The sequence below is a fragment of the Staurois parvus genome, unplaced genomic scaffold (assembly GCF_062004578.1).
Source record: "Staurois parvus isolate SC_StPar_1 unplaced genomic scaffold, SC_StPar_1.0 ptg000715l, whole genome shotgun sequence".
NCBI lineage: Eukaryota > Metazoa > Chordata > Amphibia > Anura > Ranidae > Staurois > Staurois parvus.
In genome coordinates, this window is record NW_028318511.1 from 1,881,176 (window position 1) to 1,903,923 (window position 22,748).

The following is a 22,748-nucleotide window of genomic DNA, read 5'->3' on the forward strand; positions in this document are numbered from 1 at the left end:
TCCAAAACGGAGACTGAATCCACTTCCAGCAAAAGCACCCCATACACTGCAACACACAGCATTGTAACAGGGACCAAAACAGCACCTACCACAACTGTTTCAACTCCAACTACTACATCTTCCACTACAGTCACTGTTACTGAAAAAACTCCTACAACAACTGTCTCAACCACTTCTAGTACTGCCACATCCAAAACGGAGACTGAATCCACTTCCACAACAAGCACCCCATACACTGCAACACACAGCATTGTAACAGGGACCAAAACAACACCAACCACAACTGTTTCAACTCCAACTACTACATCTTCCACATCTCTCACTGCTACTAAAACAACTCCTACAACAACTGTCTCAACCACTTCTAGTACTGCCACATCCAAAACGGAGACTGAATCCACTTCCAGCACAAGCACCCCATACACTGCAACACACAGCATTGTAACAGGGACCAAAACAGCACCTACCACAACTGTTTCAACTCCAACTACTACATCTTCCACATCTGTCACTGCTACTAAAACAACTCCTACAACAACTGTCTCAACCACTTCTAGTACTGCCACATCCAAAACGGAGACTGAATCCACTTCCAGCAAAAGCACCCCATACACTGCAACACACAGCATTGTAACAGGGACCAAAACAACACCTACCACAACTGTTTCAACTCCAACTACTACATCTTCCACATCTGTCACTGCTACTAAAACAACTCCTACAACAACTGTCTCAACCACTTCTAGTACTGTCACATCCAAAACGGAGACTGAATCCACTTCCAGCACAAGCACCCCATACACTGCAACACACAGCATTGTAACAGGGACCAAAACAGCACCTACCACAACTGTTTCAACTCCAACTACTACATCTTCCACTACTGTCACTGTTACTGAAACAACATCTCCTACAACTGTCTCAACCACTTCTATTACTGCCACATTCAAAACGGAGACTGAATCCACTTCCAGCAAAAGCACCCCATACACTGCAACACACAGCATTGTAACAGGGACCAAAACAGCACCTACCACAACTGTTTCAACTCCAACTACTACATCTTCCACTACAGTCACTGTTACTGAAAAAACTCCTACAACAACTGTCTCAACCACTTCTAGTACTGCCACATCCAAAACGGAGACTGAATCCACTTCCAGCACAAGCACCCCATACACTGCAACACACAGCATTGTAACAGGGACCAAAACAACACCTACCACAACTGTTTCAACTCCAACTACTACATCTTCCACTACAGTCACTGTTACTGAAAAAACTCCTACAACAACTGTCTCAACCACTTCTAGTACTGCCACATCCAAAACGGAGACTGAATCCACTTCCAGCACAAGCACCCCATACACTGCAACACACAGCATTGTAACAGGGACCAAAACAGCACCTACCACAACTGTTTCAACTCCAACTACTACATCTTCCACATCTGTCACTGCTACTAAAACAACTCCTACAACAACTGTCTCAACCACTTCTAGTACTGCCACATCCAAAACGGAGACTGAATCCACTTCCAGCAAAAGCACCCCATACACTGCAACACACAGCATTGTAACAGGGACCAAAACAACACCTACCACAACTGTTTCAACTCCAACTACTACATCTTCCACATCTGTCACTGCTACTAAAACAACTCCTACAACAACTGTCTCAACCACTTCTAGTACTGTCACATCCAAAACGGAGACTGAATCCACTTCCAGCACAAGCACCCCATACACTGCAACACACAGCATTGTAACAGGGACCAAAACAGCACCTACCACAACTGTTTCAACTCCAACTACTACATCTTCCACTACTGTCACTGTTACTGAAACAACATCTCCTACAACTGTCTCAACCACTTCTATTACTGCCACATTCAAAACGGAGACTGAATCCACTTCCAGCAAAAGCACCCCATACACTGCAACACACAGCATTGTAACAGGGACCAAAACAGCACCTACCACAACTGTTTCAACTCCAACTACTACATCTTCCACTACAGTCACTGTTACTGAAAAAACTCCTACAACAACTGTCTCAACCACTTCTAGTACTGCCACATCCAAAACGGAGACTGAATCCACTTCCAGCACAAGCACCCCATACACTGCAACACACAGCATTGTAACAGGGACCAAAACAACACCTACCACCACTGTTTCAACTCCAACTACTACATCTTCCACATCTGTCACTGCTACTAAAACAACTCCTACAACAACTGTCTCAACCACTTCTAGTACTGCCACATCCAAAACGGAGACTGAATCCACTTCCAGCAAAAGCACCCCATACACTGCAACACACAGCATTGTAACAGGGACCAAAACAACACCTACCACCACTGTTTCAACTCCAACTGCTACATCTTCCACTACTGTCACTGTTACTGAAACAACTCCTACAACAACTGTCTCAACCACTTCTAGTACTGCCACACCCAAAACGGAGACTGAATCCACTTCCAGCACAAGCACCCCATACACTGCAACACACAGCATTGTAACAGGGACCAAAACAACACCTACCACCACTGTTTCAACTCCAACTACTACATCTTCCACAACTGTCACTGTTACTAAAACAACATCTCCTACAACTGTCTCAACCACTTCTAGTACTGCCACATCCAAAACGGAGACTGAATCCACCTCCAGCAAAAGCACCCCATACACTGCAACACACAGCATTGTAACAGGGACCAAAACAGCACCTACCACAACTGTTTCAACTCCAACTACTACATCTTCCACTACAGTCACTGTTACTGAAACAACTCCTACAACAACTGTCTCAACCACTTCTAGTACTGCCACATCCAAAACGGAGACTGAATCCACTTCCAGCACAAGCACCCCATACACTGCAACACACAGCATTGTAACAGGGACCAAAACAGAACCTACCACAACTGTTTCAACTCCAACTACTACATCTTCCACATCTGTCACTGCTACTAAAACAACTCCTACAACAACTGTCTCAACCACTTCTAGTACTGCCACATCCAAAACGGAGACTGAATCCACTTCCAGCAAAAGCACCCCATACACTGCAACACACAGCATTGTAACAGGGACCAAAACAACACCTACCACCACTGTTTCAACTCCAACTGCTACATCTTCCACTACTGTCACTGTTACTGAAACAACTCCTACAACAACTGTCTCAACCACTTCTAGTACTGCCACACCCAAAACGGAGACTGAATCCACTTCCAGCACAAGCACCCCATACACTGCAACACACAGCGTTGTAACAGGGACCAAAACAACACCTACCACCACTGTTTCAACTCCAACTACTACATCTTCCACAACTGTCACTGTTACTAAAACAACATCTCCTACAACTGTCTCAACCACTTCTAGTACTGCCACATCCAAAACGGAGACTGAATCCACCTCCAGCAAAAGCACCCCATACACTGCAACACACAGCATTGTAACAGGGACCAAAACAGCACCTACCACAACTGTTTCAACTCCAACTACTACATCTTCCACTACAGTCACTGTTACTGAAACAACTCCTACAACAACTGTCTCAACCACTTCTAGTACTGCCACATCCAAAACGGAGACTGAATCCACTTCCAGCACAAGCACCCCATACACTGCAACACACAGCATTGTAACAGGGACCAAAACAGCACCTACCACAACTGTTTCAACTCCAACTACTACATCTTCCACATCTGTCACTGCAACTAAAACAACTCCTACAACAACTGTCTCAACCACTTCTAGTACTGCCACATCCAAAACGGAGACTGAATCAACTTCCAGCAAAAGCACCCCATACACTGCAACACACAGCATTGTAACAGGGACAAAAACAACACCTACCACAACTGTTTCAACTCCAACTACTACATCTTCCACTACAGTCACTGTTACTGAAACAACTCCTACAACAACTGTCTCAACCACTTCTAGTACTGCCACATCCAAAACGGAGACTGAATCCACTTCCAGCAAAAGCACCCCATACACTGCAACACACAGCATTGTAACAGGGACCAAAACAGCACCTACCACAACTGTTTCAACTCCAACTACTACATCTTCCACATCTGTCACTGCAACTAAAACAACTCCTACAACAACTGTCTCAACCACTTCTAGTACTGCCACATCCAAAACGGAGACTGAATCCACTTCCAGCAAAAGCACCCCATACACTGCAACACACAGCATTGTAACAGGGACCAAAACAACACCTACCACAACTGTTTCAACTCCAACTACTACATCTTCCACTACAGTCACTGTTACTGAAACAACTCCTACAACAGCTGTCTCAACCACTTCTAGTACTGCCACATCCAAAACGGAGACTGAATCCACTTCCAGCAAAAGCACCCCATACACTGCAACACACAGCATTGTAACAGGGACCAAAACAACACCTACCACAACTGTTTCAACTCCAACTACTACATCTTCCACTACAGTCACTGTTACTGAAACAACTCCTACAACAACTGTCTCAACCACTTCTAGTACTGCCACATCCAAAACGGAGACTGAATCCACTTCCAGCAAAAGCACCCCATACACTGCAACACACAGCATTGTAACAGGGACCAAAACAACACCTACCACAACTGTTTCAACTCCAACTACTACATCTTCCACTACTGTCACTGTTACTGAAACAACTCCTACAACAACTGTCTCAACCACTTCTAGTACTGCCACATCCAAAACGGAGACTGAATCCACCTCCAGCACAAGCACCCCATACACTGCAACACACAGCATTGTAACAGGGACAAAAACAACACCTACCACAACTGTTTCAACTCCAACTACTACATTTTCCACTACTGTCACTGTTACTGAAACAACTCCTACAACAACTGTCTCAACCACTTCTAGTACTGCCACATCCAAAACGGAGACTGAATCAACTTCCAGCACAAGCACCCCATACACTGCAACACACAGCATTGTAACAGGGACCAAAACAACACCTACCACAACTGTTTCAACTCCAACTACTACATCTTCCACTACTGTCACTGTTACTGAAACAACTCCTACAACAACTGTCTCAACCACTTCTAGTACTGCCACATCCAAAACGGAGAGTAAATCCACTTCCAGCACAAGCACCCCATACACTGCAACACACACCATTGTAACAGGGACCAAAACAGCACCTACCACAACTGTTTCAACTCCAACTACTACATCTTTCACTACAGTCACTGTTACTAAAACAACTCCTACAACAACTGTCTCAACCACTTCTAGTACTGTCACATCCAAAACGGAGACTGAATCCACTTCCAGCAAAAGCACCCCATACACTGCAACACACAGCATTGTAACAGGGACCAAAACAACACCTACCACAACTGTTTCAACTCTAAATACTACATCTTCCACTACAGTCACTGTTACTGAAACAACTCCTACAACAACTGTCTCAACCACTTCTAGTACTGCCACATCCAAAACTGAGACTGAATCCACTTCCAGCAAAAGCACCCCAAACACTGCAACACACAGCATTGTAACAGGGACCAAAACAACACCTACCACAACTGTTTCAACTCCAACTACTACATCTTCCACTACAGTCACTGTTACTGAATCAACTCCTACAACAACTGTCTCAACCACTTCTAGTACTGGCACATCCAAAACGGAGACTGAATCCACCTCCAGCAAAAGCACCCCATACACTGCAACACACAGCATTGTAACAGGGACCAAAACAGGACCTACCACAACTGTTTCAACTCCAAATACTATATCTTCCACTACAGTCACTGTTACTGAAACAACTCCTACAACAACTGTCTCAACCACTTCTAGTACTGCCACATCCAAAACGGAGACTGAATCCACTTCCAGCAAAAGCACCCCATACACTGCAACACACAGCATTGTAACAGGGACCAAAACAACACCTACCACAACTGTTTCAACTCCAACTACTACATCTTCCACTACAGTCACTGTTACTGAAAAAACTCCTACAACAACTGTCTCAACCACTTCTAGTACTGCCACATCCAAAACGGAGACTGAATCCACTTCCAGCACAAGCACCCCATACACTGCAACACACAGCATTGTAACAGGGACCAAAACAACACCTACCACAACTGTTTCAACTCCTACTACTACATCTTCCACTACAGTCACTGTTACTGAAACAACTCCTACAACAACTGTCTCAACCACTTCTAGTACTGGCACATCCAAAACGGAGACTGAATCCACTTCCAGCAAAAGCACCCCATACACTGCAACACACAGCATTGTAACAGGGACCAAAACAACACCCACCACCACTGTTTCAACTCCAACTACTACATCTTCCACTACAGTGATTGCTACTAAAAAAACATCTCCTACAAGTGTTTCAACCACTTCTAGTACTGCCACATCCAAAACGGAGACTGAATCCACTTCCAGCAAAAGCACCCCATACACTGCAACACACAGCATTGTAACAGGGACCAAAACAACACCTACCACCACTGTTTCAACTCCAACTACTACATCTTCCACTACAGTCACTGTTACTGAAACAACTCCTACAACAACTGTCTCAACCACTTCTAGTACTGCCACATCCAAAACGGAGACTGAATCCACTTCCAGCAAAAGCACCCCATACACTGCAACACACAGCATTGTAACAGGGACCAAAACAACACCTACCACAACTGTTTCAACTCCTACTACTACATCTTCCAATGCAGTCACTGTTACTGAAACAACTCCTACAACAACTGTCTCAACCACTTCTAGTACTGCCACATCCAAAACGGAGACTGAATCCACTTCCAGCACAAGCACCCCATACACTGCAACACACAGCATTGTAACAGGGACCAAAACAGCACCTACCACAACTGTTTCAACTCCAACTACTACATCTTCCACTACAGTGACTGCTACTAAAAAAACATCTCCTACAAGTGTTTCAACCACTTCTAGTACTTCCACATCCAAAACGGAGACTGAATCCACTTCCAGCAAAAGCACCCCATACACTGCAACACACAGCATTGTAACAGGGACCAAAACAACACCTACCACCACTGTTTCAACTCCAACTACTACATCTTCCACTACAGTCACTGTTACTGAAAAAACTCCTACAACAACTGTCTCAACCACTTCTAGTACTGCCACATCCAAAACGGAGACTGAATCCACTTCCAGCACAAGCACCCCATACACTGCAACACACAGCATTGAAACAGGGACCAAAACAACACCTACCACAACTGTTTCAACTCCAACTACTACATCTTCCTCTACAGTGACTGTTACTAAAACAACTCCTACAACAACTGTCTCAACCACTTCTAGTACTGCCACATCCAAAACGGAGACTGAATCCACTTCCAGCAAAAGCACCCCATACACTGCAACACACAGCATTGTAACAGGGACCAAAACAACACCTACCACAACTGTTTCAACTCCTACTACTACATCTTCCAATGCAGTCACTGTTACTGAAACAACTCCTACAACAACTGTCTCAACCACTTCTAGTACTGTCACATCCAAAACGGAGACTGAATCCACTTCCAGCACAAGCACCCCATACACTGCAACACACAGCATTGTAACAGGGACCAAAACAGCACCTACCACAACTGTTTCAATTCCAACTATTACATCTTCCACTACAGTGACTGCTACTAAAAAAACATCTCCTACAAGTGTTTCAACCACTTCTAGTACTGCCACATCCAAAACGGAGACTGAATCCACTTCCAGCAAAAGCACCCCATACACTGCAACACACAGCATTGTAACAGGGACCAAAACAACACCTACCACCACTGTTTCAACTCCAACTACTACATCTTCCACTACAGTCACTGTTACTGAAACAACTCCTACAACAACTGTCTCAACCACTTCTAGTACTGCCACATCCAAAACGGAGACTGAATCCACTTCCAGCAAAAGCACCCCATACACTGCAACACACAGCATTGTAACAGGGACCAAAACAACACCTACCACAACTGTTTCAACTCCTACTACTACATCTTCCAATGCAGTCACTGTTACTGAAACAACTCCTACAACAACTGTCTCAACCACTTCTAGTACTGCCACATCCAAAACGGAGACTGAATCCACTTCCAGCACAAGCACCCCATACACTGCAACACACAGCATTGTAACAGGGACCAAAACAGCACCTACCACAACTGTTTCAACTCCAACTACTACATCTTCCACTACAGTGACTGCTACTAAAAAAACATCTCCTACAAGTGTTTCAACCACTTCTAGTACTGCCACATCCAAAACGGAGACTGAATCCACTTCCAGCAAAAGCACCCCATACACTGCAACACACAGCATTTTAACAGGGACCAAAACAACACCTACCACCACTGTTTCAACTCCAACTACTACATCTTCCACTACAGTCACTGTTACTGAAAAAACTCCTACAACAACTGTCTCAACCACTTCTAGTACTGCCACATCCAAAACGGAGACTGAATCCACTTCCAGCAAAAGCACCCCATACACTGCAACACACAGCATTGTAACAGGGACCAAAACAACACCTACCACCACTGTTTCAACTCCAACTACTACATCTTCCACTACAGTCACTGTTACTGAAAAAACTCCTACAACAACTGTCTCAACCACTTCTAGTACTGCCACATCCAAAACGGAGACTGAATCCACTTCCAGCAAAAGCACCCCATACACTGCAACACACAGCATTGAAACAGGGACCAAAACAACACCTACCACAACTGTTTCAACTCCAACTACTACATCTTCCTCTACAGTGACTGCTACTGAAGCAACATCTACAACTGTCTCTTCTACAACTAGTACTCGCACAACCAGAACGGTTACTGAAACCACTTCCAGCACAGCGACCCCATATACTGAAACACACCCGACTGTAACATTTGGTGAAGCAACATCCTCCTCCACTATTAGTATCTCCACAGAGACAACGCCCATCAGCACTGGAACAACTTATTCAACTTCTCTCACCACCTCATCCCCTGTAACTGTGACTTCAACATCTGGAACTACCACATCTCCAACTTCCACTTCAACAATAATTACTTATTCAACTTCACCAACTACAAGTAGCACTTCTCTGAGTACATATATCTCATCAACTTCTCCAGAAACGACCATATCAACAACACCCACAATTTCTACTTTGTCTTCAACAGTCACCACTACCTGTTTCTGTAAAGTAAATGATACGCTCTTTTCACCAGGTAAGTTGCGATCAACTGTTATAAGATTGGGGGGATTTAATAAAGGCAAATACAGTGGTCACTTTTTAAGAGAAGCTGAACTTTTCTATGGAATTTTTCCCAGATTTTGTGACTGAGGTGAAGCTCTGTCTACTTCCATCATCCAATTACGTAGAAGGCCATTTCTTTTTAGGGTGTATTCACACTTGAAAATGCTTCCGCACTTTGATTAGAGGCAAGAGCCCTTTAGCTGCAAGAAGCAGCCTCATTGAAAGCAACGTGCAGCTACCAACTCTCACAGGTAATTGCAGCCACTCTCAAGTAATCTATGCATCGATAACATGTGAGCAATTGGCCCTGCATGCAGACTCCATGCCCAGGGCCGATCATACGCATGTGATCGCTGCATGAGAGAATACATGCAAGTAGCTGTGATAAACTGCAAGAACTGGCAACCTCCCTGTGCTTTCAATGGGGCTGCCTCTCACAGCTAATTGCAGGAACCCCCACTGGTGTTTCTTGCATCTAATCGCAGTACGGTTGCATTCACAAGTGTGAATGTATCCTTAGTTTCCTAGTGATTGGGTATGTTTTGCAAAGTGAAATTTATCCTCATTTACTAAGTTCTCAGAATAATTCCCTTGCAAAATGCAACTTCTCTTTTAACATGAACAGCTTTACTTTCTGTAAGTCAATCCCATTGTTTTAATAATTGAAGATAATTAATTGATAATTATTTATAAGAATAGGGGTGCTTTAAAAGTTGCAGGTATAGGTAAAGTTGCCAGTGACTGGTACAGTTCTGCTGAGAAATAGATTATCAGCTGGATTCTTATGGGCAGTGCAAAACTGTCTTTTCATACACAATGTATTTTCTAGTCCTATCACATGAGAGGACCAGAAAATACATTGTGTATGAAAAGTCAGTTTGAGCATGCAGGTAAAAAGCAAAACAAATGTAACTTTTAGTTTCTCTGCTCTCATGGCAAAGTTTTGCTGGCATATATTGATCCTGTTTTTAGAGGTGTTTTCAGAGACACTGTATTTCAAATAAGAAAGTGTGAACGTTTCATTTTTTAAACTATAATTTGATTGCTAGTTTCTTAATTGTTATTTTTAAAAGCTAAGTTCACCTTTTCTTTTCTAAATTCCAGTTTCCCTATGCATCAGTATATCAATAATGTACTTTTTTTCCAGAAGAGAAAAATCTTTCTCTAACTTCTAGGACAGGCATTACCACCAGCCTCCAGTGTCTCCTATAGGAACCTCCAGTGCTTCCTGCTGTATCCTGGTATTTGGAACGTGAAAACTGTTAGGGCTAATTCACACACTGTACGGTGACAGACAGTTACTGCATTGTGAAACACCGGTCACCACAAGGCAGGGGCGTCCCTAGGGTTGGTGTCACCCGGTGCGATAACACTTGGTGACACCCCCTCTGACGATCCCAGCATAATGGATTGAATCTGCAGATTGAGCATAATGGATTGGAGTCCGATCCATTATGCTCCCCAATCTGCAGATCCGATCCATCCAGCAGGGATCATCAGCATGCAACCTATACGGGGTGACACCGGACCAGCTCCACAAAAATGTAAGTAGTAAAGGAAGCCGACGGCTTGCTTTACAACTTACCTTTTCGCGGAGCGGGTCTGGTGTCACCCGGTGCGGTAGGTGTCACCCCGTGCGGCGCGCACCCCCTGTACCTGCCTCGGGACGCCAATGCCGCAAGGACACTCAGAAAACAATTTTTTCCTGTGTGTACCATTCATACTGCAAAGCAGCTCACAGCTGCACTGCAGCATGCTATGATATAATGCAGACATGCTGCATTTTATCGCAGTGTACAGAATTGCATGGCACTGTACAGCAGTGCAGTGCATAGTTCTGCTGTACAGAGCCATACATGAAGTCTATGTTTTGTACATATCAAATAAAGTTTCTTTAAAACAAAACAAAAAAGGGAGCCGTGTGGTGCACTGAATTGCACATCACACTGTCCCCTGGCGCAGTCAGGAGCAGACAGCTGCCAGACAGGTAAAGTGTCCAAGAGCTAAGTGTGAAGCCTTAGTGAACTAATGAAGTAGTCCACAAGCTGCCTTTGGTAACTCACCCTTCCCCTGCCCTCCCCTTTCAGAAGATTTTTCCCACCCAACTCTGCAGTTTCATGCTTCTCCAATGCAGGCAATGTTGGTGAACACTGTTCTCACTAAATACACAGCCTTCGATTGTTTTGTACCTTCTTTTTCCATAGATCATTCATTTGGCAGAGTGTGCAGGAGATGAATGATCACATAACATCCTATGTGGAGTGTTGAAAACTAGAGAATTATGTCCTTAGAAGTTTGTAAAGCTCACCATGCACTATACAATCTGATTGTACAATCCTCCTTTAAAGTGATATTAAAGGCTTAATTTCTTTTAAATAACAAACACATCATGCTTACCTGCTGTCTTCAGTGGTTTTGCACAGAGCAGCTCAGATCCTCCTCTTCTTGTGTCCTCTGCCTGCGCTCCTGGCTCCTCCCTCCTGTCAGGTTCCCCCATAGCAAGCAGCTTGCTATGGGGGCACCCGCTGCTCCGTGTGTCCATTCACACATCAAGCTACAGCTTGGCCCTGTGCCCCCCCTCTTCTCACTGGCCCACTGGCTGTGATTGACAGCAACGGAAGCCAATGGCTCCCACTGCTGTCTCAGCCAATAAGGAGGGGGAGTCCAGGGATTGCCGAGACTCCAGTGCACATTGCTGGATCGAGAGGGGGCTTAGGTGAGTATTTTGGGGGGCTGCTGCACAGAGAAGGATTTTTACCTTCATGCATAAAATGCATGAAGGTAAAAAACCTTGAGCCTTTACAACCACTTTAAATCTACCATCAACTATGTAGGGCAAGGGCCTGCCTGATCGGATACAGAGTGATTGGATACATAGGTGAGTCCTCCCATTATATAGTTTTTGTAAACCTAAAGGAGATCGTACAGATATTAGACAATCAGATTGTATAGCGTATGGCCACCTTTATACACCTAAAAGGAACTAATGGTGCAATTAATTTTTATCAACACCCCAAAAAACAGAAGTAAACACACATTTTGTTCAGTGCAAAATGGTCTATAAATGAGCAGTACAAAATCTGCAAACTGCAATGCACCAAAATGCCCCCTGAAATCAATGGGCTGCCCAATGAATGTAATGGGAAATATGCACCAAAAATGTGCACTCCCACTACACTGTGTGAATGAGACCTGAAAGTGAAATTGGTGTGTTTACACTCTCTCCCTCCCTAAGTTGGACCTGGATTAAAAGAACAATGACAACTGAATGCCTCCTTCCCATGTCCTTGTATGAAGTTGGCCATACACTATGCAATTTGAGTTATCAAAACTATGGAGTAGGAGGACCCACCTGACCAATCCATTCAATTTGTGTTCAATCAGGCAGGCCAGCCCTTGCACTACATGGCTGATGTTAGATCTAAAGGAGCTTGTACATTCAGATTGTATGATATATGGTCACCTTAAAGGAAGAAGCAGGAAAGTGGGTGGTATAGTAATGAGGGAGGTGTAGTCCAGAGAGGTAAAACATACTCTATTCTGTAATGCAGTATGGCAACGCATGAACCTGGATGGTCACATGACACTAGAGGAAGTCAGGGCTCAGAGTGCATTTTATGACATTTTGAACTGAGAGATACATATATAAAGCTGCCATGGACTAGGTAGGTGAGAGATAAACACATTAAGATGGCTTGGACAGAAAAGACAATAGAAAAGACTTCTATTTATTATGAAAAGTGAAATTCTGTTTGAAAAGGTTAACTTAGCATTTAAGCAATTAGACAGTACGTTTGCTAAACAGCATTTAACAGGTAATTGAAGTTAAAGCAGAGTTCCACCCACTCTGCAAAAAAAATAAAAGTCAGTAGCTACAAAAACTGTACCTGCTGACTTTTAAAAAACAGCCACTCACCTGTCCCACGATTCCACATTGCCCCCTCTGCAGCCCGTTTTACCGGCCGTTCTGTATTCCAGGCTCCGGCATCTTCAGTGTGGGTGCCCACTGCGAATGCATGAGAAGCACTGCGCTTCCTGAATGGCCCCGTTGTCTTCTGGGACCTGCCATGTGTCCCACAAGACTTCGGGGAGGGAAGGTAGGAGGACATCTTCCATTTCCGATCGCCTAGGTGATCGCAGTGGGAGTGGGTAGCTGTCAAATTTAGGTAATCTTCCCCCCCCCCGCTCCCCAAAAGTGCCAATCCTTAATGGGGAGCGGGGGACCAATCTTTAAAGAGGAACTTCCCCTTTTGAGTGGAACTCCGCTTTAAGTACAGTTGTTTTAAGTCCGACAAGTTTTTTACTTACTTGTCCCCCAGCAAGATCAGCAATCACAGCCTTTTTAATACACTTGTGAGAATCTTCCATGCTTAGTTCACATATGTGCCAACATTTACATTCAATCCTATGGAATGTTTGTACTCCCTACTCTATACAGAGTATTGATTTTTTTTATAGGATTGAGTGCAAATGGTCGCATGGATGAGATTCTGATATGTGGCTGTGCAGCACCTAGGAGGCCATATAGCCAAGATATTACCATACCCAGGGCATGGTAATATCTCAGCTACGTGGGGCAGGTAAGTATAAGATTGGCAGGGGGGACCAGATTCAGGAGGTTTAAAACAACACGTTTAACTGAATTCAAATTGCAGTAAAACGTTATACATTTATATTCCAACATGTCTTTAAGTTACAGTATATCCATTCTGCCCATAGCAGTCATGTTTGTCTATAGCATTCTAGAGTTTGTAGGGGAATGCTCATTAAAAAAAAGGTTAAAAAATACTTATAAAATGTTCCTTTATGAATATTATTATAATCATATTATTTATTGTTTAGCAGCACTAATGTTTTTTTCAAGCGATCCTGTCACCACAGGTTCAGACTAACCTGTGAAAGAAACCATCTATACTTACCTTTCTGGTGTCCCTTCCAACTCCGGTGCTTTGCTGATCCCCAGCTACTTCAGGTGCCTGAAACTTCCAAGGGCGTGTTCCTGCTGCACACTGTTTTTTCTCTTGTCAGTTTGTATGTCACTACAGGATGTACAAGCCCTTGGGAAGAACCATATCATGCTGCAATGGAAGCAGGTATTTGGCACACCCGGAAGTGGTAATTACCTACAATAGCTGGGGATCTGCAAAGCACAGCAGGTTGACCGAAAAGGTAAGTAAGTGTCCTTCTTTTACAAGCTGTTCTTGGCTTACAAGTTACCCTGTAATAACAAAAAGTTTATCTGTATGGCAGTTTTAGAGAAAAGCATTAATAACCTTTTGGATTTGTGGCTTTGGAGTTATTCAGCATAAATGAGTACACCTCAACAGATTTGTCAGAAAACCTTTACTTTTCTTTCAGAATCAACATTTTCTTAAACTTTATTTCAACTGTCAATCATAGTAGGAGTGTGAAACAAAGGTCCTATTTAGACCCAGCCTCTCTGTGCTGCTTATGCCTGTGGGACACTAAACTACAAAATACTTCCACAAATGCAGACCATTGATTGCAAACAAGATTTGTTAATTTGCACACACAAAAAAGTATTATACCTAACAAAATCATTCAAGATCATGTTGCAAAAATGAATACACCCCAATAAAAGTCTTAGGAGCAAAGCTAAGTTCTAGACAACAAAATCCTAATTAACAAGAATTCGACTACAGGTAGACTAATTATTCATTAGCCAGTTGTCCAGCAGACAGTTGATTTTAAAAGGACGTAACCCACTCCCATTTCATGCTGTCAGTAATGGTACCACATGGAAGAGAAATGTCACAGTGGCTGAGAAAGAAAATAATTTCTTTACACAAGAAAGCTGAAAGCTTCAAGAAGATCAGCAAAGCTTTAGTTATCAGTCAGAAAAATATAGCAAAAGTGATATAAACATTTAACAAAGATGGAACTGCAACCATTTCACAGAGACGTCCAGGCCATCCATGGAAGTTAGCACCTCGAAAGGAGTGTCTCCTGATGAGAAGGGTTGAAGAAAATCGGCATGCAAGTTCACTGCAGTTAGCTAAAGAAGTAGAAAGTCAAATTGGTGTGATTGTTTCCAGTGACACAATATGGCATACACTGCAGAGAAATGGCATGCATGGGTGTCATCTATGAAGGAAGCCTCTCCTAAAGCCCATGTACAAAAAAGCCCACCTAGAATTTGCCAGGGCCCATGCTAAAAAAGAAGACTACTGTACTCTGGAGTGATGAGACCAAGGTAAATGTTTTTGGAACTGATGGCTTCAAAACTGTATGGCATTGCAAACGTGAGGAGTACGAAAAAAAATGCATGGTGCATACAGTGAAAGATGGTGGTGGCAGTGTCCTTCTGTGGGGCTGCATGAATGCTGCTGGTGTCGCGGAGCTGCATTTCATTGATGGTACCATGAATTCATGGATGTACCATCACTCCGTGTCCTTGGTCATTACAGTACTTTTCCAACACAACAATCATCTAAAACACACATCTAAAACCACTGTTGCATTTCTGAAGAAGAACAGGTGAAAGTGATTCAGTGGCCAAGTATGTCTCCTGATCTGATCCCAATCAAACACCTATGGGGAATTCTGAAGAGACAAGAGAAAAGAGATCTTTCTTGAAGAATGGAAAAAGATAGATGTTGCAATATGTCGCCAACTTGTTCTTTTCATGCCTAGATTATGGAGGTCATACAAAATACTAGATGTAGTAGTTTTTGTTGTGGGGTGTATTCATTTTTGCATCAACTAATTTGTGTAAAACTAAAGATTTTGTCATCTAAGTTATATTATTAACCTTACTTTCAATGAGCTAAACAGATGATCTATAAAACTCAGTTTTGTCAAAATTTTGGAAATTGTTCTTGTGCTCATTGAGATATTCATCGAAATCTTACTTTTCAAAAGGGGTGTACTCATTTTTGCTGAGCATCGTGTGTGTGTGTGTGTATATATATATATATATATATATATATATATACACACATGAGGGGCTAGCAAGTCAACCCAGGACTTTTGAATTTATATAATAAAAGAAATCATTTCAGTGGAAACTGCATTTATTTTTTGACATACTGCCTGCTACATTTATATACCTATCCCAGAGTTTAATGCCTGGAAAGCTTCGACATAGAAAGATTTGTCAGTACGCTTGAACCATTCCAGGACAGCCTGCTCACTTTGTCATCATTGTGCTCCCAAAGAAAGATTCATCTCTTGTGCAATTTCACAATAGGTTATGCATCGGTTATCCAGGGTTAGGCGTTCCATGCACTGAATGTTACAGGAATGACTGCTGTGATCTGGGAATCACCACCTCTGGGATCATCACTGATGGACGTATGGCCATCTTTGAAACATTTACACCATTCAAATGTCTTACTGCAACTGAACGTCTCATCACCGTACTGTGCTTGAAGTCTTCTGTAGATATCCGCGGGTTTTACATGTTCGTTCTCAAGAAATGTCATTACAACACACTGTTCCATGCACGCACTAACACTGTTGTCTGCCATCTTGATTAACAGTCTCTGGACTGGCCCACGTTATGTGAGCCGCTTATCAGTAATAGGACACACTTGCCACTTAGTACTGTGTGTAGTACCGCCATGCTAGTATTCCTTTTTATACCTGTACAACTAAAATTCTCGGTTTGACTTGAGTGCCCCTCATATATTACAAAGCAAAATATACAATTAGGAAATATCCTTCAATGATGTTGCTTTGTTATACACTTCAGCTTTGCTTTAAATCTATATTTCAGGTGAAACAATCTACAACATAGAAGATGCTCATGGCTGTCAATACAGTGCCATTTGCAGTGATAAATGTGTAATTCAGAGAAGTGTGGGGCTTTGTACAACTCCTATAACAACAACATCAACCACTAAATCCACTACCTCATCAAGCACGGTAACCAAAACCACTCCAACTCCTTCATCTACAACTGTACCATCAACAAGTACAACCATCTCAACTCCACCAACTTCTACACCTGTTTCCAGTACAACAAGTAAGTTTTGTCAATAGGATTGATTTACAATCAATACATGTGCAAGTAAATATATTTCCATGTGTCCAGTATACGTAAATAGTTACTGGCAAGGCCTTATAGGATATATATATATATATATATATATATATATATACAGTTGCAAGAAAAAGTATGTGAACCCCTTGGGATTATGTGGAGTTTTGCATGAATTGGGCATAAAATGTGCTCTGAACGTCATCTAAGTCACAACAATAGAAGAACACAGTCTGCTGAACATAATACTACACAAACATTAGATGTTGCCATGGTTTAATTGCACATAACATGTAAACATTCACAGTGCAGGGAGGAAAAAGTATGTGAGACCCTAGCTTAATGACTTCTCCCAGAGCTAATTGGAGCCAGGAGTGAGCCAACCTTGACTCCAATCAGTGTGATGATATTGGATGTGTTGCTGACAGCTGCCCTGCCCTTAAAAAGCACACACCTGTTTTGGGTTTAGTGGTTTCAAGAAGCACTGTCTGATGTGAACCATGCCTCGCAGAAAAGAGCTCTTAGGAGACCTACGATCAAGAATTGTTGACTTGCATGAAGCTGGAAAGGGTTACATAAGTATCTCCAAAAGCCCTGATGTTCATGTGTCCATGGTAAGACAGACTATCTACAAATGGAGAAAGTTTAGCACTGTTACTACTCTCCCTAGGCGTGGTTGTCCTGTAAAAATGACTGCAAGAGCACAGCGCAGAATGCTGCATGAGGTAAAGAAGAATCCCAGAGTGTCAGCTAAAGACCTACAGAAATCTCTGGCACATGCTAACATTTTTGTTGACACCTCTACAATAAGGAAAACATTAAACAAGAATGGAGTACATGGGAGGACACCACGGAGGAAGCCATTGCTGTCCAAAAAGAATATTGCAGCACGTTTGAAGTTTGCAAAAGAGCACCTGGATGTTCCACAGCACTACTGGCAAAATGTACTGTGGACAGATGAAACCAAGATTGAGTTGTTTGGGAAGAACACACAACAATATGTGTGGAGAAAAAAAGGCACAGCACACCAACATCAAAACCTCATCCCCACTTTAAAACATGGCGGAGGGAGCATCATGGTTTGGGGCTGCTTTGCTGCCTCAGGGCCTGGACGGATTGTTGTCATCGATGGGAAAATGAATTCCAGAGTTTATCAAGACATTTTGCAGGAAAACGTACGACCATCTGTCCGCCAACTGAAGCTCCACAGAGGATGGGTGATGCAACAGGACAATGACCCAAAGCATACAAGTAATTCAACAAAACAATGGCTGCAACAGCACAGAATACGCCTTCTGGAGTGGCCCAGTCAGAGTCCTGACCTCAACCCGATTGAAATGCTGTGGCATGACCTTGAGAGAGCGATTCACACCAGACATCCCAAGAATATTGCTACACTGAAACAGTTTTGTGAAGAGGAGTGGTCCAAAATTACTCCAGATCGTTGTGCAGGTCTAATCTGCAACTACAGGAAACGTTTGGTTGAGGTTATTGCTGCCAAAGAAGGGTCAACCAGTTATTAAGTCCAAAGGTTCACATACTTTTTCCTCCCTGCACTGTGAATGTTTACATGTTATGTGCAATTAAACCATGGCAACTTCTAATGTTTGTGTAGTATTATGTTCAGCAGACTGTGTTCTTCTATTGTTGTGACTTAGATGACGTTCAGAGCACATTTTATGCCCAATTCATGCAAAACTCCACGTAATCCCAAGGGGTTCACATACTTTTTCTTGCAACTGTATATGTATAATTGTTTGTGGTCAGTGTTAATTGGGCTTGTTCTATCCCCCATATTCAAGGCATTCAAGATATATATATATATATATATATATGTATATATGGGGGGGGAGTGCATGGTGTTCCCCCTAAAATCCTTAGCAGGCCCTCTAAGCTTGGTAAGACTTTCATGAACTCCACCCCCCCAAAAAAAAAGCATGGGCTTCCCCTTAAATTCCGGGGTGAACAACCAGCCAAATTCTATTACCATTTGTGTGTTTGCTGAACACATGAACGGCTGATATTCAAGTCGAACTTACGTTTGACTCGAACATTAAGGACATCACTTCTTACAGTGTGTTTGACGCAGTATACATGGTATATGGTGTGCATCTATGATGATGACTCCATACTTTATTTTGCTGAGAAATCATTTTGGAAAACAACCCCTGGCATTTCGGACAGTGGCCATCTTGAGTAATGGCAGATGATTCATATAGTATTTACTTCTTGGAATCCATCAGCCCTTAGCGTGGGCATTGGCTGAGCTGAGAAACCCCCCCCCCCCACTCCTGAAGACTGCTGGGATGTATGACATCATTTGCCTAGACATAAAAACCAGGAAGTAACTGAAGACATTTAAAAAAAAAAAGTTTAAAATAAGTAAATATGATATATTTTCCTATCCATTTACTAATGCTAGCATTAGTAAGGATTAAAAATAATCCAAGTTGGTTGAGAGAGTGAAGTTCCACTTTAACAAACAAAGTATATCTCCACCAAAAAACATTTTTTAGTTTTGGGTAAAACAAGAAAAGGATTAGAACTCTAGTCACCTTTTTAAATCTCTGCCTCCACGTCCCTGGTGGGGAAATTTACTCTTTCTGTCTGTCCTAATGTCCAAAGTCATCTGAGAAAAAATGACGAGAATCCAAAATGTTTCCTGTTACAACTGCAAAAAAAGTCATATGGGTTATAACACTTTCCTACTAGTTTCTCCAAAACTAAAAGAAAAAATTGGAGCTTTGGATACACTTTAAATCAAACTTTGTTGTGACAGTGAGTGTTTTTGTGTCATTTTACAGCATGTGGAGTTTGTGAATGCCAGATGCCAGTATGTGATGTAGGCTTTAAAGTGGCTACTTTTATTCCACCGGATGCATGCTGCCCCAATATTACATGTGGTAAGTCCAACAGATCATATATAAGTTACCTTACATTAAATAGATCATATACGGTATAAGACATCTTACATTAAAAGTACTCTCTTTTGACAATTGTTCCTGCTTATTCTGCTCAGGTTATAAAATAAGGAGTGAGGGAGGGAATAAGCTGAACTGTAGACAGATAAAAAAGACACAAATTATGGCAACTCTATATTCATTATTACATCATTATTGTATTATTAATTGCAAGTCGTGTAAGTATCTGAATTTGACCTAATATCTGCCTCTTGCAGACCCTATGGGACAGAGTCAGAGTAAAAGTGGAACACGCAGTACAAGGAGCCAATCAGTTCATATGCTGACAATAAGCATACAGATAGGAAGAGAGAGCAAAGAGACAGAGAAATGAGTTATCACTGTGCTGCTTCTCCTTTTACTGTCCAGTCACAGACTGGGTGGGGGGTTGGTTCCAGGGCACTATGCTGTGCTATTTGGTGACTAAATGCAGTCAAGCAGTGCAAAGAACACTCTGGAGTCTGGCTTGAGTGGATTATAAGGAATTTAGATTGAGACAAATTCGGCAAACTTTTGGGTTCAGCAGTTGTTCTGTTTGCTGGATAGCATTAATTTCACTTTCACTGGCAACTCAAATTCATAATCCTTCAGCTATCAAGTATTTCCTGTGCAAAAAACGAATTTAAAATCAGAAAATAAGAAAGCTATTTGATGTTTATTTTCTTTTTCTTACAACAGTTCCTGAAACAGTGTGTGTGTTTGAAAATGTAGTCTACCAGGTAAGATACTAGTCTTTGTTCTCTTGTTTTATAGGATACTATAGTGTTTTATAATTAGATCAGCATGTTCCATTAAATGTGTTATACAGTTTTCAGTTTGAACAAAAGTGAAGATATAGCAAGATATTCAAAGTTACACTAAAATATATCATGACCAGTGTACAGTGCTGTGAAAAAAGTATTTGCTCCCTTCCTAATTTTTTTTGCACATTTGTCACATTTAAATGAGTCAGATCATCAAATAAATTTTAATATTACACAAATAAAACTCAAGTAAATACAAAATGCAGTTTTTAAATGATGATTTAATTTATTAAGAGAAAACACCTGTCTAAAATTGCCTGGCCCTATGTGAAAAAGTAATTGCCCCCTCTCCTTGCTAAATCATGATTGAACTAACATAACCCACTTGTTTTTGGAAAGCCGAGTTAAATTTCATTTGCCTCACCATGGTGACACTGAACTGCTTTGATGACAGTATGTAAAAAAAAAAATAGAAAAAAAGAAACAATGTAAAAAAAAATTATTATTATTTTTTTACATATTGTCATCAGCCAGTATCCCTGATTACACCACACCAGTCATCTGATGATGCTGTACTACACTGGTGATAGTATATTCAAATAAAAAAACATGAAAAAAAAACACATTCTTTTTTAATTTCTCAAAAAAATTGTGACGTTTACAACTTAAAAAAAATGCTCCAAAAAATGGTCATTTGGGGGGGTATATGTGCTGTCCTGGTATGTTAGGGCCTCAAGAAATGAGGTCATCAATACATCAGGAATTATCAATTTTCAAATATATATACCATAGTTTGTAAACTCTATACAGTAACTTTGACCAAGACTAAATAATGTACAATGATTTGAGTTATTTTTACCAAAGGAATGAAGCAGAATAGATTTTGCCATAATTTACGAAGAAAAATTATTTGTTTGTCAACATTTTCTGTTTTTTATATATATATATATATATAGCAAAAAGTAAAAAAACTCTTTGTGTTTTTAAAAAATTATATAAATATGATTTTGGTACATTGTTATATGACCGAGCCAGGTAAAGTGCTGTCTAGCATAAAGGGGGTAAAACCTTCCAAAGATCAGATGGTTAAGGAAAACCTGTACTAAAAAACTAGAGAAGTTCCTAGTGCTAACCTCTCCTTCTAAAATTACCAGTTCCCTGTTCTATCATGCTTACTGAGTAACTGGACCTTAACAAGTTGCAGAGCAGGAGTTCTGACTTCACTCAAAAATTCTTGATCTGCATGATTGTTCAAAATCAGTAACTAAGAAAGTACTGAAGCCAAAGGTTCAATTTGATAGTCAGGCAGTTAGCATTTTCAGAATTATACTGGCAGATAGGCTTTCCTTAACAATAACATCCTACTGTATTTATCTGACTTAAAAACTGGATACATATTCAGAAAATGTTATTTTCCTACACACAATATTTCAGTAAGATAAATATACACTATATCACATTTCTGTTACTATATTACATTTCCATAATCAATTTTTTTTGTTGTTTAGCTTGGCTCAGAAATTCCTCAACCCCAGGGTTCCTGCCAAACATGTAAATGTTCCAACATCATGGACCACAACTCCAAGTTTTATGCAATTGAATGCCAACCAATCCAGTGCAAGACAACTTGTCAAGCTGTAAGTGTCTTTGTAATGTAGCTAACTAGTTTAGCTGTTACTTTCCTGCATTTTCTTATTAGTATTTATGTGGAAAGATGCCATGAGTTTCATCATTTGGAGA

The 22,748-nt window shown here is 41.6% G+C and overlaps 1 protein-coding gene across 1 annotated transcript in view; it reads left to right on the forward strand.

Annotated features, from left to right (window-relative positions):
- Positions 1 to 22,748, forward strand: part of LOC149445613 (uncharacterized) — an 84,941-nt gene that overhangs the window by 51,097 nt on the left and 11,096 nt on the right. Inside the window, exons 39-50 of the mRNA XM_089653500.1 lie at positions 83 to 2,257; positions 2,339 to 2,635; positions 2,729 to 3,391; positions 3,485 to 5,281; positions 5,363 to 5,665; positions 5,741 to 8,116; positions 8,210 to 8,494; positions 8,576 to 9,274; positions 17,042 to 17,290; positions 20,110 to 20,208; positions 20,944 to 20,984; positions 22,517 to 22,645. Coding sequence (XP_089509626.1) covers positions 83 to 2,257; positions 2,339 to 2,635; positions 2,729 to 3,391; positions 3,485 to 5,281; positions 5,363 to 5,665; positions 5,741 to 8,116; positions 8,210 to 8,494; positions 8,576 to 9,274; positions 17,042 to 17,290; positions 20,110 to 20,208; positions 20,944 to 20,984; positions 22,517 to 22,645 — 9,113 coding nt within the window. The remainder of the gene's footprint in view (positions 1 to 82; positions 2,258 to 2,338; positions 2,636 to 2,728; positions 3,392 to 3,484; positions 5,282 to 5,362; positions 5,666 to 5,740; positions 8,117 to 8,209; positions 8,495 to 8,575; positions 9,275 to 17,041; positions 17,291 to 20,109; positions 20,209 to 20,943; positions 20,985 to 22,516; positions 22,646 to 22,748) is intronic.